Below are 26,968 nucleotides of genomic sequence, written 5' to 3'. Positions count from 1 at the left end.
TGGGAAAATTGGCAGTTATTGCAATGGGAATGGAGTATAAAAGTAGGGAAGCTTTTGCTGCAGCTGTATAAGACTTTACTGAGAGTTGCATCTGGATTCTGGTACAGTCTTGGTCTCTTTGTTTGTAAAAGACACAAAGTCATGTTAAAAACACTTGAGAGAGAGTTCACCTGAATCATTCCCGAGCAGGAGGGTCATCTTATCAATATATGTTAGCAGGTTGGGTTTAAATCCATTGGAGTGGAGAGGAATAAGAGGTGATCTTATTAAAATATGTAAAATCCTGAGGGAATATGATCTGAATGGATATTAGAATGGTTCATCTGATGGGAAAGACTAAAACTGAGGGACTCCGTTTAAGAATAAGTAGTCTCCCTTTCAAGATGAGGGTCAGGATAATTTTGTCCCTGACAGAAGCATTAGTGAATGGAGTTCTCTTCCCTAGAAAGTATTGGAGGCTGCCTCATTGAACTTATTCAGACAGGTAGACGTTTTTGATACAGAAGGGTGTCAAGGGTTACAAGGGACAGACAGAAAAGTGGAGTTGAGACCAAACCACACACTGATCAGCTCTAACTTTACTGAATGGCAAGCAGGCTTGAAGGGCCGAATGGCCTACTCCTGCTCCCATGTCACAATGCTGAATTGATACAGACAAACCACTGTTTGAAACTAGAGAACGAATGATCTATGCGTTCATTACGATCTCTCTGATGCTTACAATTCTGATGAAATATCACGGTCTTATTTTTGTTTCAAACACAATGTGATATTTAGAAAAAGGGACCTTTAAATTTATTGGTGATAGTGCTGCAGATCTGTTTGAGGGGTTTCTACGTGTCACCTTAATGACATCTCTAGAGAAGCACCCTTGGCACTTTGTGCAGGATCCCTCAATCTAGTGTTCTGAACAGTTGCCTTGAGTACACAACAGCAATGGTAGCAGGAAGAATGTCTCAAAGAGAAACAAGTACAGATATCAGCAAGAGTTTCATTCAAATTAGATAACACCTCTTGCTTCGTAGTTTATGGTGACAGATTTAATCAGCTTTTATATCATAGTTCAAGGTAAATCAAATATTTGACCCCTTTAGTATCACAGAGTTTACAATAAAATCTATAGCTCATAAATATTTTCTGAAATAAACAAAACAAACTGTTTAACAAAGGTTTTTCAACAAAACAATTTCAAGCTACAAGAATCTGACAATAATAGATTGACAGACTTCCATTAATATGGCACTCTCCACGACCACAGAACCAAGTAGCCCGATGACTAAATAATGATGATAACAGAAGTTTGGTAACCACAGAACTTTGCAGCCAATGCGGTAGTTTTATTACTGTTGGAAAAGAGGAAACTCATCGTCCAATTTGCAAGCTCACACAAATATCAATACGAAAGTGGTCAGACAATCTGTTTCTGTGATGTTGATAGAGGGATAAATGTTGGATATGGATAAATCCTGTCACCTGCTTTGATGAGATGATGACATAGATCTTTGCTATTGACTCAGAGTACATGGGACCGTTTCCATCTTTCATCTGAAAGACAGCACTTTGGACAGTGCAGCTATCCTTCTTTAGGGCATGAACGCACACAGTCTTCTGATTCAGGGCAAGAACAATATGAAATGAGCCACAGTAAACAATACACTGTGAAACAAGATTAATTTAAAAAGGCAGGGCAAAACATGACAGTTTTTGAATTATGTAATGGGATGATAATACTTGAAAGGGAAATGCATTGATCTGGATTTTTTTTTTCTGCCTGCCATTTTTGGGGGAGATGTTAGCCTATTCACATTAAGCAGGTTAATGACTGTTCTGAAATAACGGAAGGAATTTTAGTTAAACACCACATGCTGTTAACCAACAATAAAACTCAAGGCCCAGTGGCTATAAACATACTTGTGGAGGTGCCGGTGTCGGACTGGGGTGGACAACGTCAGAAGTCACACAACACCAGGTTATAGTCCAACAGGTTTATTTGAAATCACAAGATTCTGGAGCTTGGTCTCCACCTGACGAAGGAGTAGCAGCACTTGGGATTTCAAATAAACCGGTTGGACTATAACCTGGTGTGGTGTGACTTCTGACCATAAACATGATTGTTATTGTGCCAAAATAGTTTAAGGACAGATGGTCCCTGGTGACCCATCCCAGGTGTTGGGAACATAGTAATTTAAATTTTAGCATCACAAATTGACTGCTTCAGGTCAAATGGTAGGTTAAAATCTGAAAGCTGACCCACTGAATCAAATCAAAATATGCTCACATCAGTGTATGACAAAGCATAGCCTAGCACATCCTGAAAGAGGGAAAAGAAATTGGATATTATGGGAATAAGATTTTAACCTCACGACGAAATCCCTCGTACAAAATTTAAGCAGAGCATTGCTACGGATTGACTTACAAACTTTTATGTTGGGGCAAAGGTTTCAAGAAGGAACTTTCTCAAGTGCATTAACTGGTATCAACAAAATATATTTAATAAAAACTATTCAGATTATAAAAAAGCAGGGTACATGAGTTCTGTAACTGTCCACTGTTAGGAATGCGGTGCAATCAACACGAATTTATGTTTAGCTGGGATTTATGCCATGGAATTTCAGGGAATTGCCATAAAAAGCTTGGTCATTGTGGAACACAATTATTACCATGCACCAGAAACTTTCAAAAGAACACTCAATGTGTATAGCAGAAAATGCTAGGAGCATTTTCTGTTCTAAATGATAATGATTCAGCAGAAGTATCAATCAGACAGATGACATTAATAAAAGCAGACAGAAATATTGCTTTGCAAGTGTTCCCTAAACCAAATAATTGACTTTCCGACTGTGGGTAGAAATTTGACCATACAATATTTATAATTACCACTGGTGGAATTTTACACAAAATTATTGATGTTCCGAAGTGTGACTAGCATGACCGCACTAGTGACCAAAGTCTGATACAAAAACACAGACACAATATCAAATAGATTATCTGCAAACAATAATTGAGTTTCATTCCTCATGGTCATTATTAATGGGTAGGTCCCGGGCCAAATTTCAAATGGTGTAGCGATCTCAAATTGATAACCTCACAAATACAATTATACTATACACTTATTATACTCCAGGCCAAAACCAATACATCATTCTCCGAATTAAACATTACATGCTTCACTACTAACAGCATTCCTTTTGTTACTTAATTTATGGAGTCCAAAAATGTCTCAAAACTTCAATACCATTTTCTTCAATACAGAAGAGTGCACTAATATTGTCAATGATCGTCCCTAGGTATGTTAGACAGTGTTACATTATCATTTGGAAATTTGGATGTTAAAATAAAAGTAAAATACATTTTGGTTTTAGTTCTGTGCAAGTGACTTCTGTTCCGTTCCAAATGAGTTTCTGACTTCTTACAACGAACTAAAGACAATTTCCAACAGACTGTGTAATTTCAGTTAATTACTTCAATCCAATGCCTAGTGCTGAGTGTTTACAGTTCTGAGATTGGGAAGGGGTGGGGGTAAGAAGGGAGTCTTGTGGTACAGTGGCATTGTCCCTACCTCTGGAGCAGAAGGTCCGGATTCAAATCTCATCTGCCCTGAAGGAAGGTCACAGCATGTCCACAGGTGGATTAAAATAGCTGCAATGTTGAGTCTTACATATAATCAACACATTCAGAGATGTTATTACATGCCTCTGGTCCAGATGGGGACTTGTTTCTGGACCTCCTGACTCAGAGCTAGGGATACTACCACCACACCACAAGTTGAATTTTATGACCAACACAGAGACAGGTGATTGGAGGCCAGAATCAAGTTTTAGTCCTAAACAATGGTTTCAAATCAGAAGGGCAGGTTGGCTTGAAGGAATCTCCAGGTTGAGAGAACTTTACAGAGTCCTGAAAACTGAATGGAAATGCACACTCTTAAGACTGGAAGGAATTCTCCAGGTCAGCAAACTGAAAGAAGTCAGTTGGGTAAATAATCTTAAAGGAGAAAGTGAGGGCTGCAGATGCTGGAGATCAGAGCTGAGAATGTGTTGCTGGAAAAGCGTAGCAGGTCAGGCAGCATCCAAGGAACAGGAGAATCGACATTTTGGACAAAAGCCCTTCTTCCTGAAGAAGGGCTTATGCCCGAAACGTCGATTCTCCTGTTCCTTGGATGCTGCCTGACCTGCTGCGCTTTTCCAGCAACACATTCTCAGCAGTAAATAATCTTAAAGTTAATATCACATCATTCTTCACTGGTATTAAGTTTCCATTAAGGACACCACTGGGAAACGAGTTGAATAAATTTCTTTTATTTAAAGAATACTGGTAGCCTCAAGTGAAAATGCTCAGTGACTGACCAACATGGTAATGAGATTGGAAACTATAAAACCTATCAAGTAAGGGGCATGGCTCAGGGGGAATACTCAAGTTCCTTTCTCTAGGGTATGGGAGTCCAAAACCAGAGGGCATAGGTTTAAGGTGAGAGAGAAAGATTTAAAAAGGACCTAAGGGGCAACTTTTTCACGCAGAGGGTGATGTGTGGATGGAATGAGCAGCCAGAGGAAGTGCTGGCAGCTGGTACTATTCCAACATTTAAAAGGCATCTGGATGGGTACATGAAAAGAAAGGGTTTAGAGGCACATGGGCCAAATGCTAGCAAATGGATCTCAACTAATTTAGGATATCTGGCTGGCATGGACATGTTGGTCCAAAGGGTCTGCTTCTGTGCTGTACACCTCTATGACTCAAAACTAATTTCACTCAGAAATCAGTCATACAGATTCAGATCAGCTTAGATCATAACACAAGACATATTTCAGACTTAAGAGAGGGGAAATAACACTCATTGAAGCACACATTTAAATGCTGATTTTCACTAGTAAGAAGAATTAGTAAAGAGAGGGAACAAAGTGGAGTTTGTACTGAAACAATAAATGCAAATAAAAATAGTTCTGGTTAACAGATTGGCTTCTGCTTCTGTAAATGAATGACTAACAATATAACAAAAAAAATTGTATGAGTGGCACATGCAACGTGAATGAATGCAGTATAGGAGGCAGAGAGTGGAATAGACATTCACCACTAGATGAGATCACATAACCCAGATGAGATCAGAAAATCATATCTCATTTACAGTGAGATTTATTAGTGCTGTCATGGTGAAAGGTAAATCAATCACTTTGGTTCATTAATGTCTCTGACTGAATAAAAATCGAATCACAGAAAATGTTACAACACAAAAACAGGCCATTTAGCCTGCTGAGTTCAATCCAGCTTACTGAACAACATACATAATCATACACTGAAAACAACAAATGCTGAAGATCACAGTGGAAGTGAAGCTTTGGTGAAGAGTCATCTAGACTTGAAACATTAGCTTACTCTCTCTCCACTGATGCTGTCTGACCCGCTGTGATCTCCAGCATTTTCAGTACAGATTCCAGCATCTGCAGCAATTTGCTCCTATAGTCACATATTTCTGTACAGCAAATTGATAATGGGAGGCCGGTGTGAGGGGAACACAGCATCCTTTTTAATTTTTTTATTAAAATCCGGAAGTCAAAATAAAAGTAATGCCTCTTGAGCCTTTTCCCATTATTAAATTAGATCATTGATCTGGACCGGAACAGCATCTGTGTTGCTTTCATAAACCTTAATGCCCTTAACAAACAGAAGTTTCAATTCTGACATGTTCAGCTCACGGTGTCTTTTGAAGACTTAGGAGTTCCAGATTTCCAGTACCATTGCTGAGAGGAAGCCTCAAATGACCAACTCCAATTTGATGCTTAAGCCACCTTGTCTAAAGGGGCATGCCTTGACTAAAGGAAATAGCATTGTCCTTTCTAACTGATCAAGTCCTTTCATCAGCTTAAAATAAGTTGACTAGGTGATCTCAATCTTCAATAACCACTTTAACTTATTGAATATATATCTTGTCCAAATAATACATCATCCCAATTTTCATATGAGTAACTTCTGTAAATATTATTGGGGGTGCAGAAGGAACTACTAGGGCAGACCTACTGTTATAACTACAATCATTTCACTACAAGCAAGAAAGCAAGATTAAATTTCACAGCATATTTTATGAAATTCTTTAAAATTGTTCAATATTATTATTGGAACAGAGTTGCAATTTTCAACTTACATAAATAAATGTTATGAGCAGCATTCTACACATTTCTCCACTTTGTTTGTAATAGGTTTGTCATTTACCAATGCATAGGTTGGAAAGTCACCATTTTAAGTACTATTGCACCATAAATGAATTTTGACCAACAAGGGAAACCAACAACAGAAGGTGTCCATTACTGTGCTCAAAAGGTCCATTGGGCAAAACAACTCGAAAGCTAACCTTTAAGAATTTACAGCAACTCCTGAATGCAGTCTGAAGACTGCAAAGGAAGATCAGTTCTTGATGGATTAATTCCAGCAGAAGACTAATGCAAGTTTAGAAACCAGATTTAATGTTTTTTAAAAAAAAGCTGCATCATTTTTGGCTGGGTGGTAGGCGAGCTGGGATATAATTACTGAGTAATCATTTTTTAGGAGCTGGGAAAAAGTACAACAGAAAATAAAGAATGCATGTTTCCTAAATCTGCATTGGTTCATTAAGTTGTAACAACACAAGGCTGTTCAAATAATTATAGGTTTGAGCAATGTCATTTACTATTTCCATCTTCAAAAAGTCAGGAACGTTACGTACAATTCATATTCAAATTAATCATGTTCAGAACAATTGTAGACGTTAGTAGGAGTGTTGGTAACCCACACAACATAATTACTCACCTTGAAGCTGCTATATCCACTTTCGTCCTGGCAATTGCTGCTGCTCGATGTGCTCCTTCTGTCGCTCTCCCCACCTTTTCTTGAATTTTGCTGGTTCTGATGGGTATAAGGTGCTTTTTCTTTCCTCGGATCAAAATGTTATTTTTATATTTTCCTTCTTCCTTTGTGCCATCTGGAAAGGTCGTACATCCATAACCATTCCTTTGATTATTCAACCACTCCCCCTCATATTTCATACCATTTGAGCGCTCACTTACACCAAACCCACTGCGTTTATCATTTTTCCATTCCCCCATGTAGGATTCCGTTGTGGTAGCATCGACATGGTCTTCCACTGGCAAATATTCAGAATCGCCTTCCCCAAAACTGATTGTCGAATTGGCATCACTATTTGCTGAACTTATTCTACTCATCGATGCCTCACTCCGGGCAGAGCTACGCTTGCTAGCCAGAGATGACTTAGACTCGGACCTCTTGAGCTTCAGATTTCCCAGAAGTGATCCCCTTCGGAAAAAGCCTTTTTTCTTTCCTGTCATTAACTCTGTGTCACTGTGAAACGTGAGGACGAAACCTCCTCTTGTACCAGCTGGACTATCTGCGGATATGTCATGTAGAATGGTGCCATTGCTCTGTTCACTTCGGAGCGATGCTAGGGAAGTGCGGAGAGGTGAGCGGATGACTGTGGCCATACCAAATGGTACACTCTGGCGTACACCATATCCATGACGCATTCCTCCAGCCCACTGTCCCTGGTACGTTCCTTCAGAACATGGATTGAAAATGAATTACAATGTGTATTAACTTAAACTCAAGCTTTATGTACCTAACAAATATACTTAACAGACATTTTGGCCTACTTTTGACATTTGTTACGGCCCCTTCAGAAATGGTATGCTCATATTTGCAGTTTTCAACAAGTTGAGAGTAAATCAGTCTAGAATTTGAAACGAGCAATGAAATATCAACTTTTAGTGTTTTGTTTCATGGAATGATTTTGCACAGCTACATGAACAATTAATGTTCTCAACCTGAATATATTTTGCTTGTAAAGCCAATTATTTATAATCTAAAACAACGGAGTCTTTGAACATTCAATCTCAAAAATAGGATTAAATATTCAGTATAAACCAAATTATAACTTCTTATTCATGTAACAATAATTGTACATGAAAGATGACCAAGATTAATGGCAAACAAATGTAATTAAATGTCACGATCTTGCTTTTGTATAACAACACTCAGAATTACTTATTCAGTACAGATACTAACAGAATAGTTTTACATGACAATACAAAAAAACTCAATATAACATGCATGCAGAGATAAGGAATTATATTAAACTAGGAATGAACATTGTGATATAGGTTGGTGATTTTGAGTGATGCTCTTGCTCAGTACTGCAGGATTACTTGCAGTCAATCTGCTAAATCTACAGCTCAACTCAAGTTGTCAATTTCTGTCTTTTGGAAACAGAAGTCTTGATCACATTTGTAGCAGTGTGCCAACCATAAAGTGATGTCTGTCTCAGTAGCAGGAATCAGATTGTTGCTTTGAGTGGACAAAGGATGCAAAAAGACATTACGCAATTGCCTACTGGAGAGAGAAACTAAAGAGTCAGTAGAAATGCTCGGTTGGAGTTCTATGTTCCTGGCAACCCCAACTGTGCAGACTTTGTGCAGCTAGGCTATCATTTTTAGCTTCTTCTTGTAATGAGCTGTTCCAGTGGCTCAGGCGTATCACTACCTTACAACATTTGAGCACATATTAAAAGGTAAAAGTTCAGAATTAAAATAGCCTAGACTGTGCCTTTGGTTTTCACGGATAATATGTAAAGATTTTGAAATTTTGAAGACTCAGAAATCAAACTTCATTTGAAGCCATGAGTATGTATATACTGATCCTCAAATACAATTAACTAAGACACTGGAATTGAATAGAACTGGAAAATGGAAGAAAATATAACATTATGGGATATAACTCCACCTTTTGAAAGCAAAATTAGCTTTTTCACTTCTGAATTTTTTGGAATTTCTATGTATGGGCATTCACCTTAGTAAAAATATTTAGTGATTTTTTTTTTCTCAAAGCATCAGAACAATATAGTTAGTAATTTCAAATTAGAATACAGAGAGAGACAGCTGCCAGTCACTAATTCACATAGTGACCAACCTGAGCTGATATTTTGCAGCAAGACCATTCATTTCATCACAAACATTCAATATAAAGCAATACTTTGGCTAGAACAGAATGGAAGCGATACAATATCCAGTAAAATGTATTGATGAATGTTTGGTGACTAAATATTATCTGTATAGCTGTCACTTAACTGAGAAATAACTCTGCTGAGCTTACATTTTCACCAAAACAACATTTTGGAAACATATCAAAGTTGTCACCTCTGTACTTTTTTTTCTGAAAAGGCATCATACATCATAACTGTCATCCAGTGAGAATGAGGAGTTGCCAAGTAGTTCAGTATCTTTGGACACTCCCATTCTTGTTTTCATCAGACTGTAAAATGATCCATAACATTGGATCAGTCACAAATAACAATAACAAGGATTTACTGCAGTAAGCTGGACAGGTTTTAGTTCGTCACTTTATTCATACATTTGGCTAGCTTTGTTACTCAATTAAAAAAAACATATCTTGCAAAAAAAATGTATTTCTGGATACACCACCTTCAGCAACTTTTTAAAAGGGTGCTAGACTAATCCTTTAATTTCTATACTAAAATTACAATTAATATTGTTTAGTATTATTTCATACTGTAGAATGCTCTGCAGCCCCACCAAGCTCTGCAATTCTAACATACAACATTCAGATCTAAAGAACACCACAGGGGAAGCCGATAACAACTCCCCACATTGAAAGGGAAGCATCTATTTTCAGCTCTACCACATAAGCATTGTTGGCAATCCTTTCACAGCCGTTGATTTCCACACAGTTTCTCGAACATTCAGTAATGGTTTAAAAACAAACTTCCTCCAAATAATCCGAAGCCATTGCTTACAATCCCACCACCAAATGGGTCTCTCCCCCAGACCAATGAGCAAGACTGAACCAGATGATGATGCATTTTTCCAGGTCGAGACAATGTTCCATCTCCCTACCTGTGTCAGCTTACGTTCTGCTGAAACCCTCTTCAATTCCTTTTCTACCAGCTAGATTAATTACTCCTAGTTCTGCTGATTCCCCTCCAACTTTTCACTCTCTGTAAACTTGAACTCATCCAGAGCTCTGCTGCCTGCAGCCTTATTTGCACAAAGTCACATTTAATCATTCCTCAGTTCTGCTGGTCCACATTGATTTCAGGTTGAGCAGCACTGATTAAAGATACTCATCTTCATTTTGAAATCCCTTCCATAGCTTTTCTCCCTTCTTTCTGGGAGCCCTACAACCTCTCTAGCAGCCATGATAGAATGATAGAGCAGACTCAATGGGCTAAATGGTCTGATTCTGCACCACTGGGATTGGTGACCATTTCTCGGATTGCAGACAATCCTCAAAGACAAATAGCGTAGTGGGGAGATGGGCAACATTGGGCCAGGATGAAAATAACTTGTGGGGGATTCAGGGAGAAGATCAACAATCCATCAGTCCCATTCAGTCGCCGTATTCAATCATGCATTCTGATAACTTTAAAACCCCACACAAGGCTGCCTGGTTTCTTCTTGAAATCAATCTGTTGCTTTTGCGCCAACCATGCCAGTATGCTGCTCCATAAACTAACTATCCTTTTAGAAAACAAATCATATTCTGTTTATCTTTTTTTTTTGTTTGCATTTCAGGCATGTGACCCCCTCATACTTCAGTTCAGCACACAATCTTGCTGGGATTGAACTTTGTTTTAACTGACAATAGCACAAACCTATAATTGTTTTGTTCTGTGATAGAGACAGTGAAGGTGAAGGGTCAGCAGCCTGAAGTATTAACTGTTTCCATCCCCAAAGATGCTGGAAAATTCTGCTGAGTATTTCTATCACATTCTGTTTTTATAACTGGTGATTGCATACTGGTAGAAAAGCCTTAAGCTGTTATTCCTGTAATTGGGTTGATCACGTTGCATGCATAACTGTGTAACAGGTGGAGTGACTGCATAGTCGTCTCACATTTGTGACATAGTTAATGGCGTGTAGAGTCATAGAAAATCAATGAAAAATTGACATCAAGTTACTCTTGTATACACTAGACAGTTAGTTGCAAAGTTGCATTGTCAAAGGTCTGATAGCTGGAATCTATCAATGTCCTGTCAGCTGAAGATTGCCATCCAACATTTGGTGGATGGCAGAGAAAGCAATTAACATTGTGGATGAGACAAAGTACAACTTCAGTATTCACCTGAATTTGAAAGAAACAAAAATAAGTTTGATTATCCTGTGGTGGCATTCTCCTTGCTGAGTCAGTTTAAGAATGGCGCGATTGTGGGTTCAAGTGCCACTCTTGAGGCTTGAGCACAATCTGGTTCCAATAATCTGGATAATACCGAGGAGATGTAACACTGTCAGATTTACCATCTTTCAAATGAGCTGCTAAATCAAGCGCATGTCTGCTCTCTCTTCAGGGAATGTGAAATATCTCATGACACTATTCAAATATGTTCTTCATGGTGTCTTGGCCAATATTTATTCCTCAAACAATATCGCTAAAATAAATGGCCTGGCCATTGTCCTATTGTTGTTTGTGGGACTTTGTGCACAATTGCCTGCAATATTTCCCTAAACAACTACATATCAAAAACTTTCATTTGACTGTGATTTGGGACATCCTGAGGCCATAAAAAGATGAAATAGAAGTACAAACCTTTTTTATAAAAACCTCTACATGACATTCGGATATCATGCTGCCTCTCTTTGATGTTGCGATTAGAACATTCCACTGGGTTTTGGAATGGGTAACAAATACTCAATGGCATCGGATGATATCGACAAGCCCTATTATCAGCTCCATACACCCCACTTGAGTATAAAAGCTATTTTTCTATTTACTCAATGGGATTGCTTTAAAGATGCCAGCTGAAAGTCAGGTGAGGTCCAAATCCTTCACTGGCAGAATAATAAACTCACCTTGCTGGATGTGGTAAAGGGTAAATGGTAGCCTCAGATTACTATTCGATTACTTCAAGCAGGAGTCCTGAAGAAGGGTTACACCTGAAACGTTGACTTCTCCACTTCCTGATGTTGCCTAGCTTAGTGTGTTCTTCGAGCCTCCTTGTCTACCTTGGATTCCTGCATCTTTAGTTTTTCTTGTCTCTATCCAATTACTTCAAGCATATGGTTGCAGATTTTTGTATGAATCAGTCTGCTTACAAAAACTGATTCTCATTACATAGTAGAAAGAGGACCTAAATCATTTTATTTGCCATTAAGGCATTTATTGTCTCCTATCAAAACATAAGAGCTAGGAGCAGGAGTAGGCCACCTGGCCCATTGAGCCTGCTCCACCTTTCAATAAGATCATGGCTGGTCTTTTCATGGACTCAGCTCCACTTACTCATCTGCTCACCATAACCCTCAATTCCTTTACTGTTCAAAAATCTATCTTCACCTTAAAACCATTCAATGAGGTAGCCTCAACTGCTTCAGTAGACAGGAAATTCTACAGAGTCACAACCCTTTGGACGAAGAAGTTCCCCCTCAACTCAGTCCTAAATCTATTCCCCCAGATTTTGAGGCTCTGCCCCTAGCCTTAGTTTCACCTGCTAGTGGAAACAATCTCCGTGCTTCTATCATATCTATTCCCTTCATGATTTTGTGTATTTCTATAAGATCCCCCCTCATTCTTCTAAATTCCAGTGAGTATAGTCCCAGTCTACTCAATGTCTCCTTCTAAGCCAACCCCCTCGACTCCAGAATCAACCTCGTGAACCTGCTCTGCACCCCTTCCAGTGCCAGTACATCCTTTCTCAAGTAAGGAGACCAAATCTGTACACCGTACTCCAGGCAGGGCCTCACCAGCAACAGTACCTGTACAACTTCAGCATAACCCCCTGTTTTTAAACCCCCTAATCATGCAAGTATCGAAGAGCCTCAACATGAGGGAGGCGGCACAGTGGCTCAGTAGTTAGCACTACTGCCTCACAGCGCCAGGGACCTAGGTTCAATTCCAGCTGCAGGCAACTGTCTGCGTGGGTTTCCTTCAGTTTCCTCCCACAGTCCAAAGATGTGCAAGCCAGGTGAATTGCCCATAGTGTTAGGTACATTAGTCAGAGGGAAATGAAGGGTGGGTTACTCTTCAGAGGGACGGTGTGGACTGGTTGGACCGAAGGGCCTGTTTCCACACTGTAGGGAATCTAATTTAATGTAATCTAATCCATTCCTCTAGCAATGGAAGCCAATATTCTATTCGCCTTCATAATAACCTGCTAGACCTGCAAACCAACGTTTTGTGATTCATGCAGAAGAACACCCAGGTCCCTCTACAGAGCAGCATGCTGCAATTTTTGCCTTACAAATAACTGTCCATTCCAACGAAAATGGATGATCTTACATTTACTAAGATCCACCAGCTTATTTTAAATGCGTTAACACAGCCACCAAAATACTTAAACAGAAGATGGATACAGCTATAATGAGTTCTCTCTCAACCTTGGAAGTTAAAACACTAGTGGCAAATGTTGACAAACTTGACATGAATGCTTTGAATTGAAGGTCCAACAACTGTGGCAAGTTGTTATTCTGAAAACTGACAGACAGCATGAGTAATAAAGGAGCATTGTTTTAGGAAGGGGTAGAGGGTTGAAACTGGATAGAATATGAACTATCTTTGGGAAGTTATCTTTCTGCTGCAGTGTCTAAGTCTATAGCACCCACGCAATGATAAGCATCAGAGAGCCCCCTTAAAAGGTATAGTCATTTCTTCGATAGCGCGATATTCATGTTCTGGTGTCACTCTGCACCATACAACAATTGTGCAATATAAATAACAAAGTGTTGGCTATGCAATCGTATTACAGCCAACACGTTTTAAAAGTAGCAGTATTCCCGATTCATCAAATCGCGTCACAGCCAATTCGTGTTGATGAAACGCACGTTATAGCAGCACGACCTGTAGTTCTTTATTTGAGTAAATCCAATAAGCTAAACAATATAAAGACTTACTTATTGACACTGTTGCAGGGTTAGAAATTGTACATTTGTGCAGTTTTATTTTGAGAATAAATCTAAATGGACTTCTTCACTAAATAGCTATAAGATGTGCAAATTGGTAACAGTGAATAATAACCTGAAAGTGAAGGCTGGAAACCAAGCATTTTTTGAAGATGGATTATAATCCAAGGAGCTGTTGTGAAGAATGGCTTAAAAAATATCAGTATAAAATGTCAGAACATGATTACGGACCCATGTTCGCTGAATCTAAACCTAATGATCAGTGGAAAAATTAAGTGAATGTGAGGACATGAGTTACATTCCTACCAAAGGGTATGGCCATGCCATTGTCACTCTCTAAAATAGTAAAATCAGAAGCAAAATATTTTGAGAGCTAGAAATTTGTCATTTGACGGTCAAAATAATTTTTCTTTTCTAATATGTTTCATGGATGAAATTAACCAGAAATTTGTTAGATGTCTACAAGGTATGCTCAAGGTTAGATAGATTTTGAAAATCACATGGACAGATGTGATTTTAAATAAACTGTAAGAAAAGATTACAGAAATTTTAATTGAAGGTTTCGTTTCTCAGTGCTCACAAGTAAATTACTATATTGTGCTAAAGTGTCACGCACGGATCACTTCCAGGACTTCGATTAGGATGCGATAAGAGACTTCCATTTCAAGCCAATGGTTGGGGAGCCAGTCATTTCCAGCAACCTCAATGGCAAAAATCAAGATGTTTGGTGATATCAAAGGTTGGAAGGATTCAGTGGTTGCAGCATTTCAGGAATAACAAGATTCTGGATTCAGGCACCAGTAGAAAAGATAAACTACAGACAGAAAGAGGAAGAAACAAAGCACTTTCAGCTGATTTGGGTACCGCAGATGACTGGATTTCAGCAGCAATAACACTCTAATGAACCCAAAGAATGTCTAGGGTACAGTGAGCAGATGCTTCAGGCATGATTCAAAATATAATTGCTGGGTAAACTGCACAAAGCAGGATCACAGGTTTATCAAAGTGACACATGGCACAGAGAATTTGGAGGCTTAAGATGATAATAGTGGTCAGCCTGAAAGGCTCTGACAATGTGTGTATTAGGCTTGATTTCATTTAACTGTGAGGCATAAGGCAGTGACTGCACCTCAACAACAAGTGCAGTAGATTTGCTAAAATATTTGATTGACTCTGCAGGGAAGGTCGATGGAAGGTCAGGCAATATAAAAGCTCTTCTCGACTTAGTGAGCTCAGTGTATTGTAACCTAAGAACAGTAAAAAAAAACTTAAAGAACTGCAGATGTTAGAAATCTGAAACAAAAGCAAAAAATTGCTGGAAAATCTCAGCAGGTCTGGCAGCATCTGTGGAGAGAAATCAGAGTTAACGTTTCAGGTCCAGTGCACCGAAAGAAGGGGCAGTGAAAGAAGGTTGACTGGTCCCGAAACGTTAACTCTCTCATCTCTCTGCACAGATGCTGCCAGACCCGCTGAGATTTTCCAACAATTTCTCTTTTTGCTTCACAAAGAAGGGTGTTGATTCTGTACAAAGTTGCTGGGGTAAGCTACTTTATTCATATTGATGTAGCTACTAGTGAAATATCTAGGGGAAAGAAAAGCAGGAATGAAATTGAAAGATTGGAGCATGACAAATTTTGGAAAGTCAATGGATCTATACTTTATCCTTCAAGTCAATATCATATCTTCGTTACAAAACTAAAGTTAAAAGTCACACAGCACCAGGTTATAGTGTTTGGGAGCAACACTTTGCAAGCTAGTTCTTCCACATAAACCTGGGTTGGACTATAACCTGGTGCGGTGTGATTTAACTTGGAATGTGGGAGGAAACCGGAGTACCCAGAGGAAGCCCACACAGACACGGGGAGAATGTGCAAACTCCACACCGACAGTCGTCCAAGGCTGGAATCGAACCTGGGACCCTGACACTGCAGTCAGCAGTGCTAACCACTGAGCCACCATGCCACCCCCAAATTTAATGACATTGCCTCAGGAAGTGGTGCAGCCAGTGTGTTTCAAAGTTGCCGAAACTCTGGGGAAAAAAAAAAGACCCAGCTCTAGCTAAAATTGCAACCCCTAATTTTAAAAGCGTTCCTAGTTTTTTTTTCCATGAGTTGCTTCCTCTAGGTACACTATAATCATATCACCCCTCACTGTCCGAAGGCCTAGTAAAAACAAGCCCGGCCTGACCAATCTGTCCCAGTAACAGTTAAAAAGCAGAAAGAACTGCAGATGCTGTAAATCAGAAGCAAAAACAGAAATTGCTGAAAAAGTTATGGTCTGACAGCATCTGTGAAGAGAAATTAGAGTTAACGTTTCGGAACTCGTGTACATTGGAGACAGATATTCCCATGTGCATCCAGTACTTTCAATGACCAACAAATCCATCACCCAAAATTATTCTAATTACTAGGCTAAAACAACAGCTTTAGTGCACCTTGCATTACATAACATGCAAGGGGTTGCAATCCAATTCGGGGTGATTTTAAGCTAACTCACCAATTAGAAAATTGACTAAACTGGGTGCAGTGTTTGTTCTACACTCACCTGGGAGCACAGGAACAGGAGTAGGCCATTCAACCCCTTGAGCTTGCTCCACCATTCAATAAGACCATGGCTGCTCTGTGACCATATGCCTGCCTTGGGCCCATATCCCTTGATACCCTTGCTTTGTTAAAAATGTACATCTCAGACTTAAATTGAACAACTGAAATGCATTAACTGCTGTTGGAGTTGATCATTCCTTGCATGTAGAGGTGCTTTTCAACGTCTCTCCTGAATGGTCTGGCCCTTATTCTTAGACTGTGCCCTGGTTCTAGAATCTTCAACCAGTTTACTCTTATCTATCTGGTTAATATCCTGAAAACCACGATTAGATCACACCCATAACATTCTAAATTCTAGAGAAACTAGGCCTAATTTGTCACAACTCTCATAACGTAACCCTTGAAGTCCAGATATCATCCCTGTAAAACTACATTAAATCCCTCCAGGGCCCACCCTTCCTAAGGTGTGGTGCCCAGATCTGCTCACAGTACTCTAAGTGGGATCGAAGTAACATTTTGCCTACCTGCAGCATAATCCCTGGACTCCAGCCCTTTAGATATGAAGGCCAGCAATCCATTAGCCTTCTTGACTATTTTCTGTAACTATTCATTGCATTTTAAAGAGCTTTGTATCTTAATCTCCAAATCTCATTACACATCCACTGTGTTTAACTTTGTGCCTTCTAAAAATACCCTGATTTATTATTTTTTGACCTGGAATGGATACCTTTACACTTGCTTGTTTAAAATCCATCTGCCACAGCTTTGTCCATTTACCTGTTGTAATGTTATGTTGTCATTAATACTATCCACAATGCTGCCCAGTTTTGTAATGTTAGCAAATTTGGATATTTGAATTTCTATACCATTATCCAAGCCATTGGTGAACTTTGTGAACGATTGAGGTCCCAACACAAATCCAGCGGGACATAATCAGTCACATCCTGCTAATTTGAGCACGTAGCATCATTCCAACTCTCTGCTTCCTGCCACTCAACCAATTTCCGATCAGTGTCAGTTATTTGCCTCCCAATTCCATGTGGGACATTATCAAAAGCCATCTGTGAACTAACTCCACAAAGGCCGGTATCCAGTCACCAAGTCACCTCTTATTTACTTGACCCTGGTCCAGCTTCCTCAGAGGCAACTTAGGGCTTCCTGATTGGACAAGATTAACAGCCCCAATCAGGGAACTCATATTCTAAGACGTCCACCTGGCTGACTTCATTCCAATCACCACATTCTAGGAGTTCATTTAAACAACATCCATCAACTTGCCTCTCTTCACCACCTTTGTCAGTTCTTTAAAAAAAAACTCAACAGGTTTGTCAGGCATGACCTAGCTTTCATGAATCCTTGGAGTCATAGAGATATACAGCACGGAAACAAACCCTTTGGTTCAACTTGTCCAAGCCGCTGATTAACTGAAATTTTGAGGTGATTAGTTCCCCTGTCCTTTATTATAGACTCCAACAATTTCCCCATCACAGATGTCAGGCTAGCTGGTCTGTAATCCCCCAATGGCCCTCTGTAACTGTTCTTAAACAGCAGAGTGACATGAGCAAATTTCCAGTCCAGAAGTTCAATCCTGGAATCCTGGGAACTCTGAAAGACGACATTCAGACATCAGCAATGTGCTCTCCTACCTCCTTGAACGTTTGTAGGTGGAAACCATGGTCCTGGGGACTTGTCACTAATCAGTTCCATTAATTTTTAAATTATTGTTGATGATTTACTTAAGCTTACAAACTTTCCTTACACCCTGTCCCTGATCCTATTAATTTCTTTGGGACTTCTCACAAGCTATCCTCCTTTTCGGTGTGAATACTGAAGCAAAATAATGCTTCAGCGTGTCTGCCATTTTCCCATGGAAATTATCCCACTCAGTCTTCAGTTGATAAATAGTACTATTAACCAGCCATTTCCCCTTTATATAACTATAAAATCTCATTGTCTTTTATGCTCGATGCAAGTCTCCTTTCATAATCCATTATAGCCATCTTTATAAGCAGCTTTGTCTCCCTTTGTTGGTCTTTGTATGGGACCCATTCTGCAGGATCATACATTTCGTTGCATTTTTACAAGCCCTTGCTTTTAATTTTAAGCTGTCCCTTTCCTCCTTAGATGTCAATTGCTGTTATTTTTGCGAGATGGAGATTTTCTTCTCATGGGCACAACTGGCATTGTTTTTCTTTGAACAGCTTCCACCGTCCCTCAGTTGTTTTACCAATTAGCAGAGCTTCCCAGTTTACTATGCATCTCTACCACATTCCATTAAAGTCTGCCTTACTTAAATCCGAAATTCTAGTTTCTGATCTGTGCTTGCCTCTTAACAAATAATATATGAAACTCAATCAAGTTATGAGCACTATTCGACAAATGCTCTTGAACAGCTCGGTTACTAATCGAATCAGGCTCATTGCTCATTACTAGATCCAGTATTGCTTGATCCTACATACTTGCTTGCACATACAAGATAGAGTGTAGCAGGAAATTATCCTGGATACACACTAGAAATTCACAACCTTTCTGACAGGTGCTTATCAGTCTCACCCAGTCTATGTTAAGATTAAAATCCCTCATTAATATTACTCTGGCCTATACTGCATAGTGGTCTAATTTCAGCATTTATACAGTATAGTACTTCTGAGCTGCTACAAGCTGGTCTATATATATCTATTGGGTTTTAGTTCCCTTACAGTTCCTTAAATCCACCCATAAAATCTCCATTTGGTGTTTTCACCTCATTATATTCTCCCTCACTACAGACGTGATTCTGTTTCTAATCCGTAATGTTACTCCATCCCTCTGTCATTTTCTCTGGGCCCCCTGTAAAGCTTACAACTTGGTACACTTTAGTGCTCAGTCCTGACCAACCTGCAGCCATGTCTCTACAATGGCCACTACATTATAGTTTCCAAATTGAATCGGTGCCTTCAGCTCATTAATTTGTTCCTCGCACTTGCATAATGAACTGTATTTTGGCTGTAAACTCTATCCTGCCCTTCAGCATCTTTTTATTATTTCTCTCTCCTGTCTGATTCAATTCATTTTTTATAGTCTTGTCCCACTCATTAAACCGGCCCTGCTTGTCCAACAACTTCCCTTCGCATGCTGACCTGCTGCTCCATGTCCCACCCCCTGCCATACGAGTTAAAACCCTCCCAAGCAAACCTCCCCGCAAGGATGTTGGTGCCTGCCAGCTCGGGCACAGCCCATCCTTTTCAGACAGATCCTAACTGCCCTAGAAGAGATCCCAATGATTCAGATATCAGAATCCCTCTCTCCTATACCAACTGTGATGTCATCCTACTTCTGGCCTCACTGGCACATGGCACAAGGAATAATCCCAAGATTACAACTGTAGAGATCCTGCTTTTCAACTTTCTACCTAACTTCCTAAATTCCTTTTGCAGAACTTCATCTCCTGTGCTACCTATGTCATTAGCTCCATATGGACCAGGACCACTGGCTATTCACCTTCCTCTTTCAGTACGGCCTGTGTCGTGGAAATTAAATCGATTCGACTCAACTGCTAGCAAGAGCAAAGAAAAAGCTTTATTTTTTACCTCTGCAGGGGACCAATACACTTAGCAAAAGCATCTTGTGTAAGCACCCTGAACAAATTTTACATATTCTTTTTATACTATTCTTATCATACACTCAAGGACAAGAGCTAGGAAACATTCAAGCTCCTTGTTTTCTCATTCCTTTGCCGTGGATATAATTGCTTACTGTCTTTATGTTTCCCTTAGCTTTTTTGCTGAATTCGACGGCTCGCAACGTTTGCAAAGTTCAGCAAAGCCAAGCTGCCTCCACTGCAAAGTGTTTGCAAAGTTCAGCAAAGTATTACATTTAGCAAAGTGTTCTCGTTCAGATTTCACAGTACATGTTAATTTTCCATTACACCTGTGTTTCATTAAAATCAACATGTGTCTTCCCAACTGTTTACTTTTAAATGATCTCCTAAGTGTTGCACTGGAACCAAAAAACAAACATTATTCCAGCACTACTTTGAGTGGATTAAGGTGGAAAGGAAAGTATCAGAGCTGATTTGGATCTCACAGCAGGTTTATGTAAAATACGACGTATCGTTGATGGGTCTAACATCCATTTTGCATTAAAAAAAAAGGAAATGCTACATTCCACTTCTACACAAGGATTAGATGTCACTGTGTTCTAGTAGAAGAAAGGACAGTGCTCAGACAAATTTAGATGTATTCTGAATTAGCAAATGTTAACAATGGAAGCACCCTCTCCTGAATAGAATACAAACTGATGTCAAGGAAAGCTGACCCACCTGTATAATTCTTGCAAACTACTCCCCCAGTTCCAACACCATTCCCTCTTCAAATTCTTTGAGCATATTGTTACTAACCAAATCCACATCTATCTTGCATACAACTCCATGTCTGATTCTTTCTAATCAGGTTTAGGTTCAGCCTCAGCTACAGCACTGAACTAGCCAAAATAAAATGGCAAACGATTGTGATGTATTTCTTTTCATCCTCGACCTCTGTGCAACCTTTGACATTGTTTACCACATCATCCAAGGCCTTTTCCTACAGCATCTCCTTCACTTCCAGACTTTGTAACAGAACCTATGTGAATCTGTTACTTTTGGCTACTCTCCTTCCTCATATACACATTTTTGCTTAGAGACATCATGCAAAAGGTGCTTTTAATGTTTGAGCTGACAGACTCCACCCCTTCAGCATCTTCCTTACTGTTACTGTGCTATTGAACCAAAATTCAGATTTGGGTGAGCCAAAGGTTCCTACAAGTTACATTCATCATTTTTGGTCCCACTATACACTGTGTCATTCCCATTTACTGTCATAGGAGAAATCTTTCTGGCCACCACCCTGCTACTGAGCTGCAGCTGCATATTCTCCATTCACATGGACATACTTCCACCCTCCAATGATTACCTGACTTCATCCCCATCTCAGCACATCTGCTGCACAAACTTTCATCTGTAGATTTCACAGGTGGCTATGACTTCAGACCCCTTCGGATCCAGAATTTTGAATTCTCTTCCAAAATCACTTCTGCTTCTCCATTTCCCTCTCCTTACTGAGACCATCCTTAAAGTCTACCTCTATAATCAAACTTTTACTGAGCACTCCTTAAATCTTTTATTTAGTTCCAAATTTTTTTGGCATGCTATGGCTCTGTGAAATGCATTAAAATATCTTGCTCTATTAAAAGCACTATATTTATACAAACTATTATTGGTAAGTAAATATTAAAAGGGGAAGGTGTAATAAAACAAGTAATGCTTTTTGCCAGAAACAGCTTTTCCTTAACAGATGCTACAGTTGTGGTGGCAGAATTTTAGACCTTGGCTACCGTAACTTTGGTGTAAAAATGTAGTGCTGTCTAATTATCTGATAATATACATGGTTCGGTATAATTTTATTACATAAAATGACTTTAAATTAGCAGTTTTTGTCTGAGTCACATGGTGTGTTAATGTAGTGTTTTATTTCTGATTGTTTAGCAATACTAAGAGCATAAAAGGATTAACCAATTATATTCCATATATGATTGATTACACTAAGGCCTGATTATAAAACCCTTTGTAAGGTCTGAATATAACAGCTGATATTTGCAAAAATATTGATCAGTAGTTTGAGAATATCAACTGTTATGATATATTAACTTTCTAAATGAGCAATTACCACACATATTTTTAAACTACTTTTTGAGAATTAATCAATTAACATGCTTTACGAATGGTAATAAGGACCTCCTGTTTACTGACATCCACATGATCAAGAATGCATAAATATTTCAAGTACGAAATTTAAGAATTCAATTTTTATTGACAAGAAATTCCTATTCAATTTTAATCTTTCCCTTTAGTGCTTGTTAATACAGTAAAATTTTCAAACAGAAATTCTAGCCCCCCCCCCAAAAAAACTGCTTCATAAAGCTTGAAAACAGAATGCTATGAGCTTTAAAAAAATGCCTTGAACACATACTCTCAACCAAAGCAACCATGTTTCCATGGCAACATTGCTGAGTGATTTTTCAGCAGTGGGTAGCATTGCTTGAAACAAATATTGAAACTAACTAAAACAAAAATATTCATTTGTTTGAAGGACTGAATTTCAAAACAACATATGGAGAGAATTTTATGGTGGACCATAATGATATCAGTTTGTGCCTTTTCAATTTCCTCTCAAGTGCCAAAATGAATCACTGATCTAGAGTGCAGGAAGATATCTTGAGTAGAAACTTAAAGATCTGTGTTACACCCTAAAATTATATAACATCTCTCTGTTGGCTGGCAAGATTCAAAAAATTAGAAGCTATTGACTTAAAAATTGTATTTGACCAAAGTGGATAGTCACATTACTTTTTTGAGAATATGTACATTATCAAGGAAAAAAAAAATTCAGTATTTGGTCATAACATTCCCAAGCACTTCAAATCAAATCTAATTCTAAAACTGATAATATTTTGATGTACTCTAACAATAACATGGAGTAGACTTGCTCTTCAACTATCTGAAATCGGTGTAGAATCACAAAGTACAACTGCAGTCTACTTCAAAGTGATATATTCATTTTAAAATAGAATTGATTTGTCCATAACCAAAACTCAAGGTGAACACCATACTACCTCAAGCAATCAATTTCTTTAGACTAGCCATAGAAAGGTTGTATTTAAATCAGACAGTACCCCTTGGTTAACTTTTCCAAATTAAGTTCTATAATTGTGAACACCCTTGGCCACATTTCCAGAGAGAACCAATTATGCACATTAGGTACAGTGTGTACTGATTTATTCAAGAATAATTGTTCCGAATACCAGAAATTTCCTTTTAAACATATGCTTGTTCAGCTAAAAATATAAAGTTAATAATGATTGACTGGAATTTAAATCAATAGATCTGAATAATTATAATGTAATACTAAGGATCAGGAATGGATAATGTAATAACTCATTTACATGCTCATATTTTTGCCTCATTGGTGCATTCTGGATACAAATCAATATTACTTCTGCATGATTTTGAAATGTATTGAGGATTTTACATTCCAGGATTGCTTACTAAAGGGCTTAAATGTTCGCAACAATCTTAATATTACGTGCAATAAATATGTTCCAGCTTTTAATTTCAATCCATAGCCACATAAACCTTATTATATTCTCTTTTGATGCGATATTGATTATGTCTTATGTTTGTGAGTGTGTTTAAATGTCACACTGAGTATTCCAAGTTGGATATTTCGGTCAATGATGACATGAGTTTGTAAGTTAGAAAACTATTTTTAGTTGATGACCTGATCACACTCAACTACCTCGATAAACTCTAGTTCTTTCCATTAGGAGATGGCTGACAAAACAGTTTACTTGAACATAGATGTTGAAGCAGGTTCACAGTTTTTTTTCTTAAAAACTAAATGCTAGTTTTACATTTTTAAAAAAAGTTTCAGAGCCTGAAGGAACAACAAAATTTAAAGTGCTCCTCTTCGAGGAAATAAATGAGATGAATTCAGTTTTATAAAGTTTAATTTATAAAGTTTCATTGCAGCAACAGTGAATGAATATTAATATTCCTTATTAGGGAAGAAAAAGTGTCTGTACTCAACATATTTTTATTTTTTTTAAATCACTGTGAAACTACGTAACTTCTAATTAAAAGACTAATAGTATCCTAACTTTATTTTGTTTCCCCAGAGTTTCCTCTCCACTCTCACACGCAATTTATGCTGCAGTATAATCCCACAGACCTCAGCAGCCTGGTAGTAAATGATGCAAGTTGCTTTTTCTCTATTTAATCTCAAAAGGACTAAACTGACCATCCTAATCTAGACTGTAGCTAACATAGACATAACATCAGAAATTTCAAGACAGTGAGTGGGAATACAACAATCTCTTTTCCTCTCTAATTCGTGAATATTTAAGTACATTGTAGCACCCATACAACCAATTTTGCTTTAGCTAACTCAATACAGAAAGCTTATTCTGTATATTCCAGCACTTTATTATTGGGCCATTTTGAGGCACCTTGCTCCATACTTCAAATTGATTGAACATGCATTTGTAATTATGGTCAGATCTGTTGCTTTTAAGATGGAAATGAAATTATGGTTCCAAATTTTTAAAGTTGCAAAACGTTTTCACTATGCATATTCTATTCATTGTGCATCTTTTGAATAACTTGTAGCACTTGCAGCAGTGACATATGCTACACTTTAATCTCAAGAAATTTCTCTGTTAGCACATCTGCGACTTTTTCACAATGCATATTTAAAAATAAAAATCACCTTTGTGAAAATGAAGCATGAGGCTGTAACAGTACAAATAATTACTTAGGATTGCAATTGTTCTTGAGTGATTGCCTATGACGAATCTGGTCATGATGTCTGGAGGATTCGGATTAACAACAAACATGAATAATTTTGGCTTCTTTTCCTGCAAATAATCTGTTCTGGTTCTAGATGGGAATTCAATATTCCAATGACTTTCATTTTGGGAACATGTAATCATAATCTATATTATGTAAATACATGATAAATTAAGAGCTGTATCTTTGCCTTCAGGTAATGCCAATTCTGTGGCATACACAGATACAGCTTTTAATTTATCATGTATTTTCATAATATAGAATATGCTTAAGTGTTCCCAAAATGAACGTGCCTCAAATATTGAATTTGGTAAATAAATACACCTTTTCATAAATGGTTGTTCAATTTATGATACGTACTACACTTTCGCACTGGATGACATTTAAGTGCCAGTCATAAATCTGCATGGCCAAGCTGTAGCACACTGTGCCAGCAGCAAAACAAAACTGGAAGGGACTACTCAGGCAACTTGGGACAAAACTATGGAAACACAAAATACAGGAAATTCGATATCAGTGGATTTAAATGGAAAAAATGAATGACTACAGTCATTTTAGTGTCTATTACAGTATTTTGGCAATGAAGCAAAAGACAATATTCAAATGTTTATTTTTTTCTTCGAAGTATGCATAAAGGTGTTTATGTTCATTCATCCTCAAAAGCAAAGCTTTTACAAACATAAATTTATGACCACATTAAAGAATGGTCCAGTTTGAAGTTATTAATATTAATTCAAATTATCTACTACAATGATCTTTATGCAATTGTACCGCGATGATTAAACGTATGGAACTTCCCCCCCTTGCCCCACATACATTTTCATTACTTCTTTTGGAGGCGTTTGACAAGGAACATACACCCACCAGTTATTCACTTCTTCAGCTGTTGCTGGAGATGTGTTATACAAATACAGGCATATGTTGTAGCATTTGACTATCGTTTACTCAGCGGCTCCAAAATTTACTGACTTTGTTTTTTTAAATGTAGACAATAATTCAGTGAAATTATGTAGTAATTTGGACACCTTGGGTTCTGGGAATAGTTCACACGTTTTGTATATCTATAGATTTCACCGAGCTGTCTGCACTTAAAGGGGGGAGGGGGGAGAAAAACTAGTTCGATACCGCCACAACATGCTCCCTTACTGTGGAATGAATAAGGATGTAATCCAGTTTCGACTCTCATCTGTTCGCTCGTGAATTAAAATAAATAAAATAAATAAAGAATTACACAGCCCCCTGTCCCGAATCCTCAGACGACTTCATAGACATCGGAGGGAATCCCAAACAATTCGTGTGAAATGACCAACAGGGTCACTTCGCCTCTATAAATCTGACAGAGTCTCACCGGGAAAAGGGAGGACGAGGAGAAGGTGGAAGTTGGACTAACTTTGCGGAGCGCGGGAGGGAAAGCCCTGGACTCGTGGGACTGTGAGGGGAGAGGGAAGAGAGAGAGGGGAGGAGAGGAAGCGATGAGGGGGGAGAGAGAGAGAGACAGTGGGGAGAGAGGAGGAGAGAGATGAGGTGGTGTGATTGGGGAAAGAGGACAGAGAGATGGAGGGAAAGGAACTTTAGCCTCTCCTCGCGGCTGGAATATCTCGGAAATTCCACGCTCCCCTTGAAGCCCCATTGTGTTGGGAGTCTGACTGCAGTGAGGTGATGGTTGAGTTCCTGCTCAGGTGAACTAGCCGCTTTGCTCCTGAGCTGAGGAGTCAGTCTGAGAGGAGGGAGGCTCTGCCGGTTACTCACCGCCGTCTCCGTAGGTCTCCACACCGTAGCCGTCCTGCAGCCCATTGCTCCATGTGCCTTCATACCTGGCCGGGCTGCTGAGGCTCTGACGGAGCCCGTACCTGCCCTTGAAGCCGTGTGTCCACTCGCCGCGGTAACACCAGCGACCCTTCGTCTCTACCCCCAGCCCGTGGCGCTTGCCCTGAGTCCAGTAGCCCTGGTAGGTATTGCCGCTGGGCCAGGTGTACACTCCCACCACCTCGAAGCCGTGAGCCCAGGAGCCGCTGTACTCGCCCTGGCCCTTCGGCCCGGTGCAGATGCCGTGTCCATGGGCTTTGCCGTCCTCCCATCCACCGCAGTAACTCCCGCCATCCGCGAAATCAAACCTTCCTCCAGTCATGCATGAAGCGGTGCACACGGACCGAGCGCGGGCTCAGGGACAGGGAGCA

At 39.0% G+C, this 26,968-nt stretch overlaps 1 protein-coding gene across 3 annotated transcripts in view; it reads right to left on the bottom strand.

The window, feature by feature from the left end:
* LOC122549398 (junctophilin-1-like) overlaps window positions 1-26,962 on the bottom strand; it is a 118,261-nt gene extending 91,299 nt beyond the window's left edge. For all 3 annotated transcript variants that reach the window (XM_043689157.1, XM_043689158.1, XM_043689159.1), the window contains exons 1-2: window positions 26,541-26,962; window positions 6,778-7,537 (exon numbers count right to left, since the gene is read on the bottom strand). In XM_043689157.1, the coding sequence (XP_043545092.1) occupies window positions 6,778-7,537; window positions 26,541-26,919 (1,139 nt within the window). In that variant the 5' untranslated portion in view covers window positions 26,920-26,962. The remainder of the gene's footprint in view (window positions 1-6,777; window positions 7,538-26,540) is intronic.
* Between the last annotated feature and the right edge of the window lie 6 nt (window positions 26,963-26,968).

Source organism: Chiloscyllium plagiosum, chromosome 4 (assembly GCF_004010195.1).
Source record: "Chiloscyllium plagiosum isolate BGI_BamShark_2017 chromosome 4, ASM401019v2, whole genome shotgun sequence".
In the NCBI taxonomy this organism is placed as follows: domain Eukaryota; kingdom Metazoa; phylum Chordata; class Chondrichthyes; order Orectolobiformes; family Hemiscylliidae; genus Chiloscyllium; species Chiloscyllium plagiosum.
This window is presented reverse-complemented; position numbering and strand designations above follow the sequence as displayed.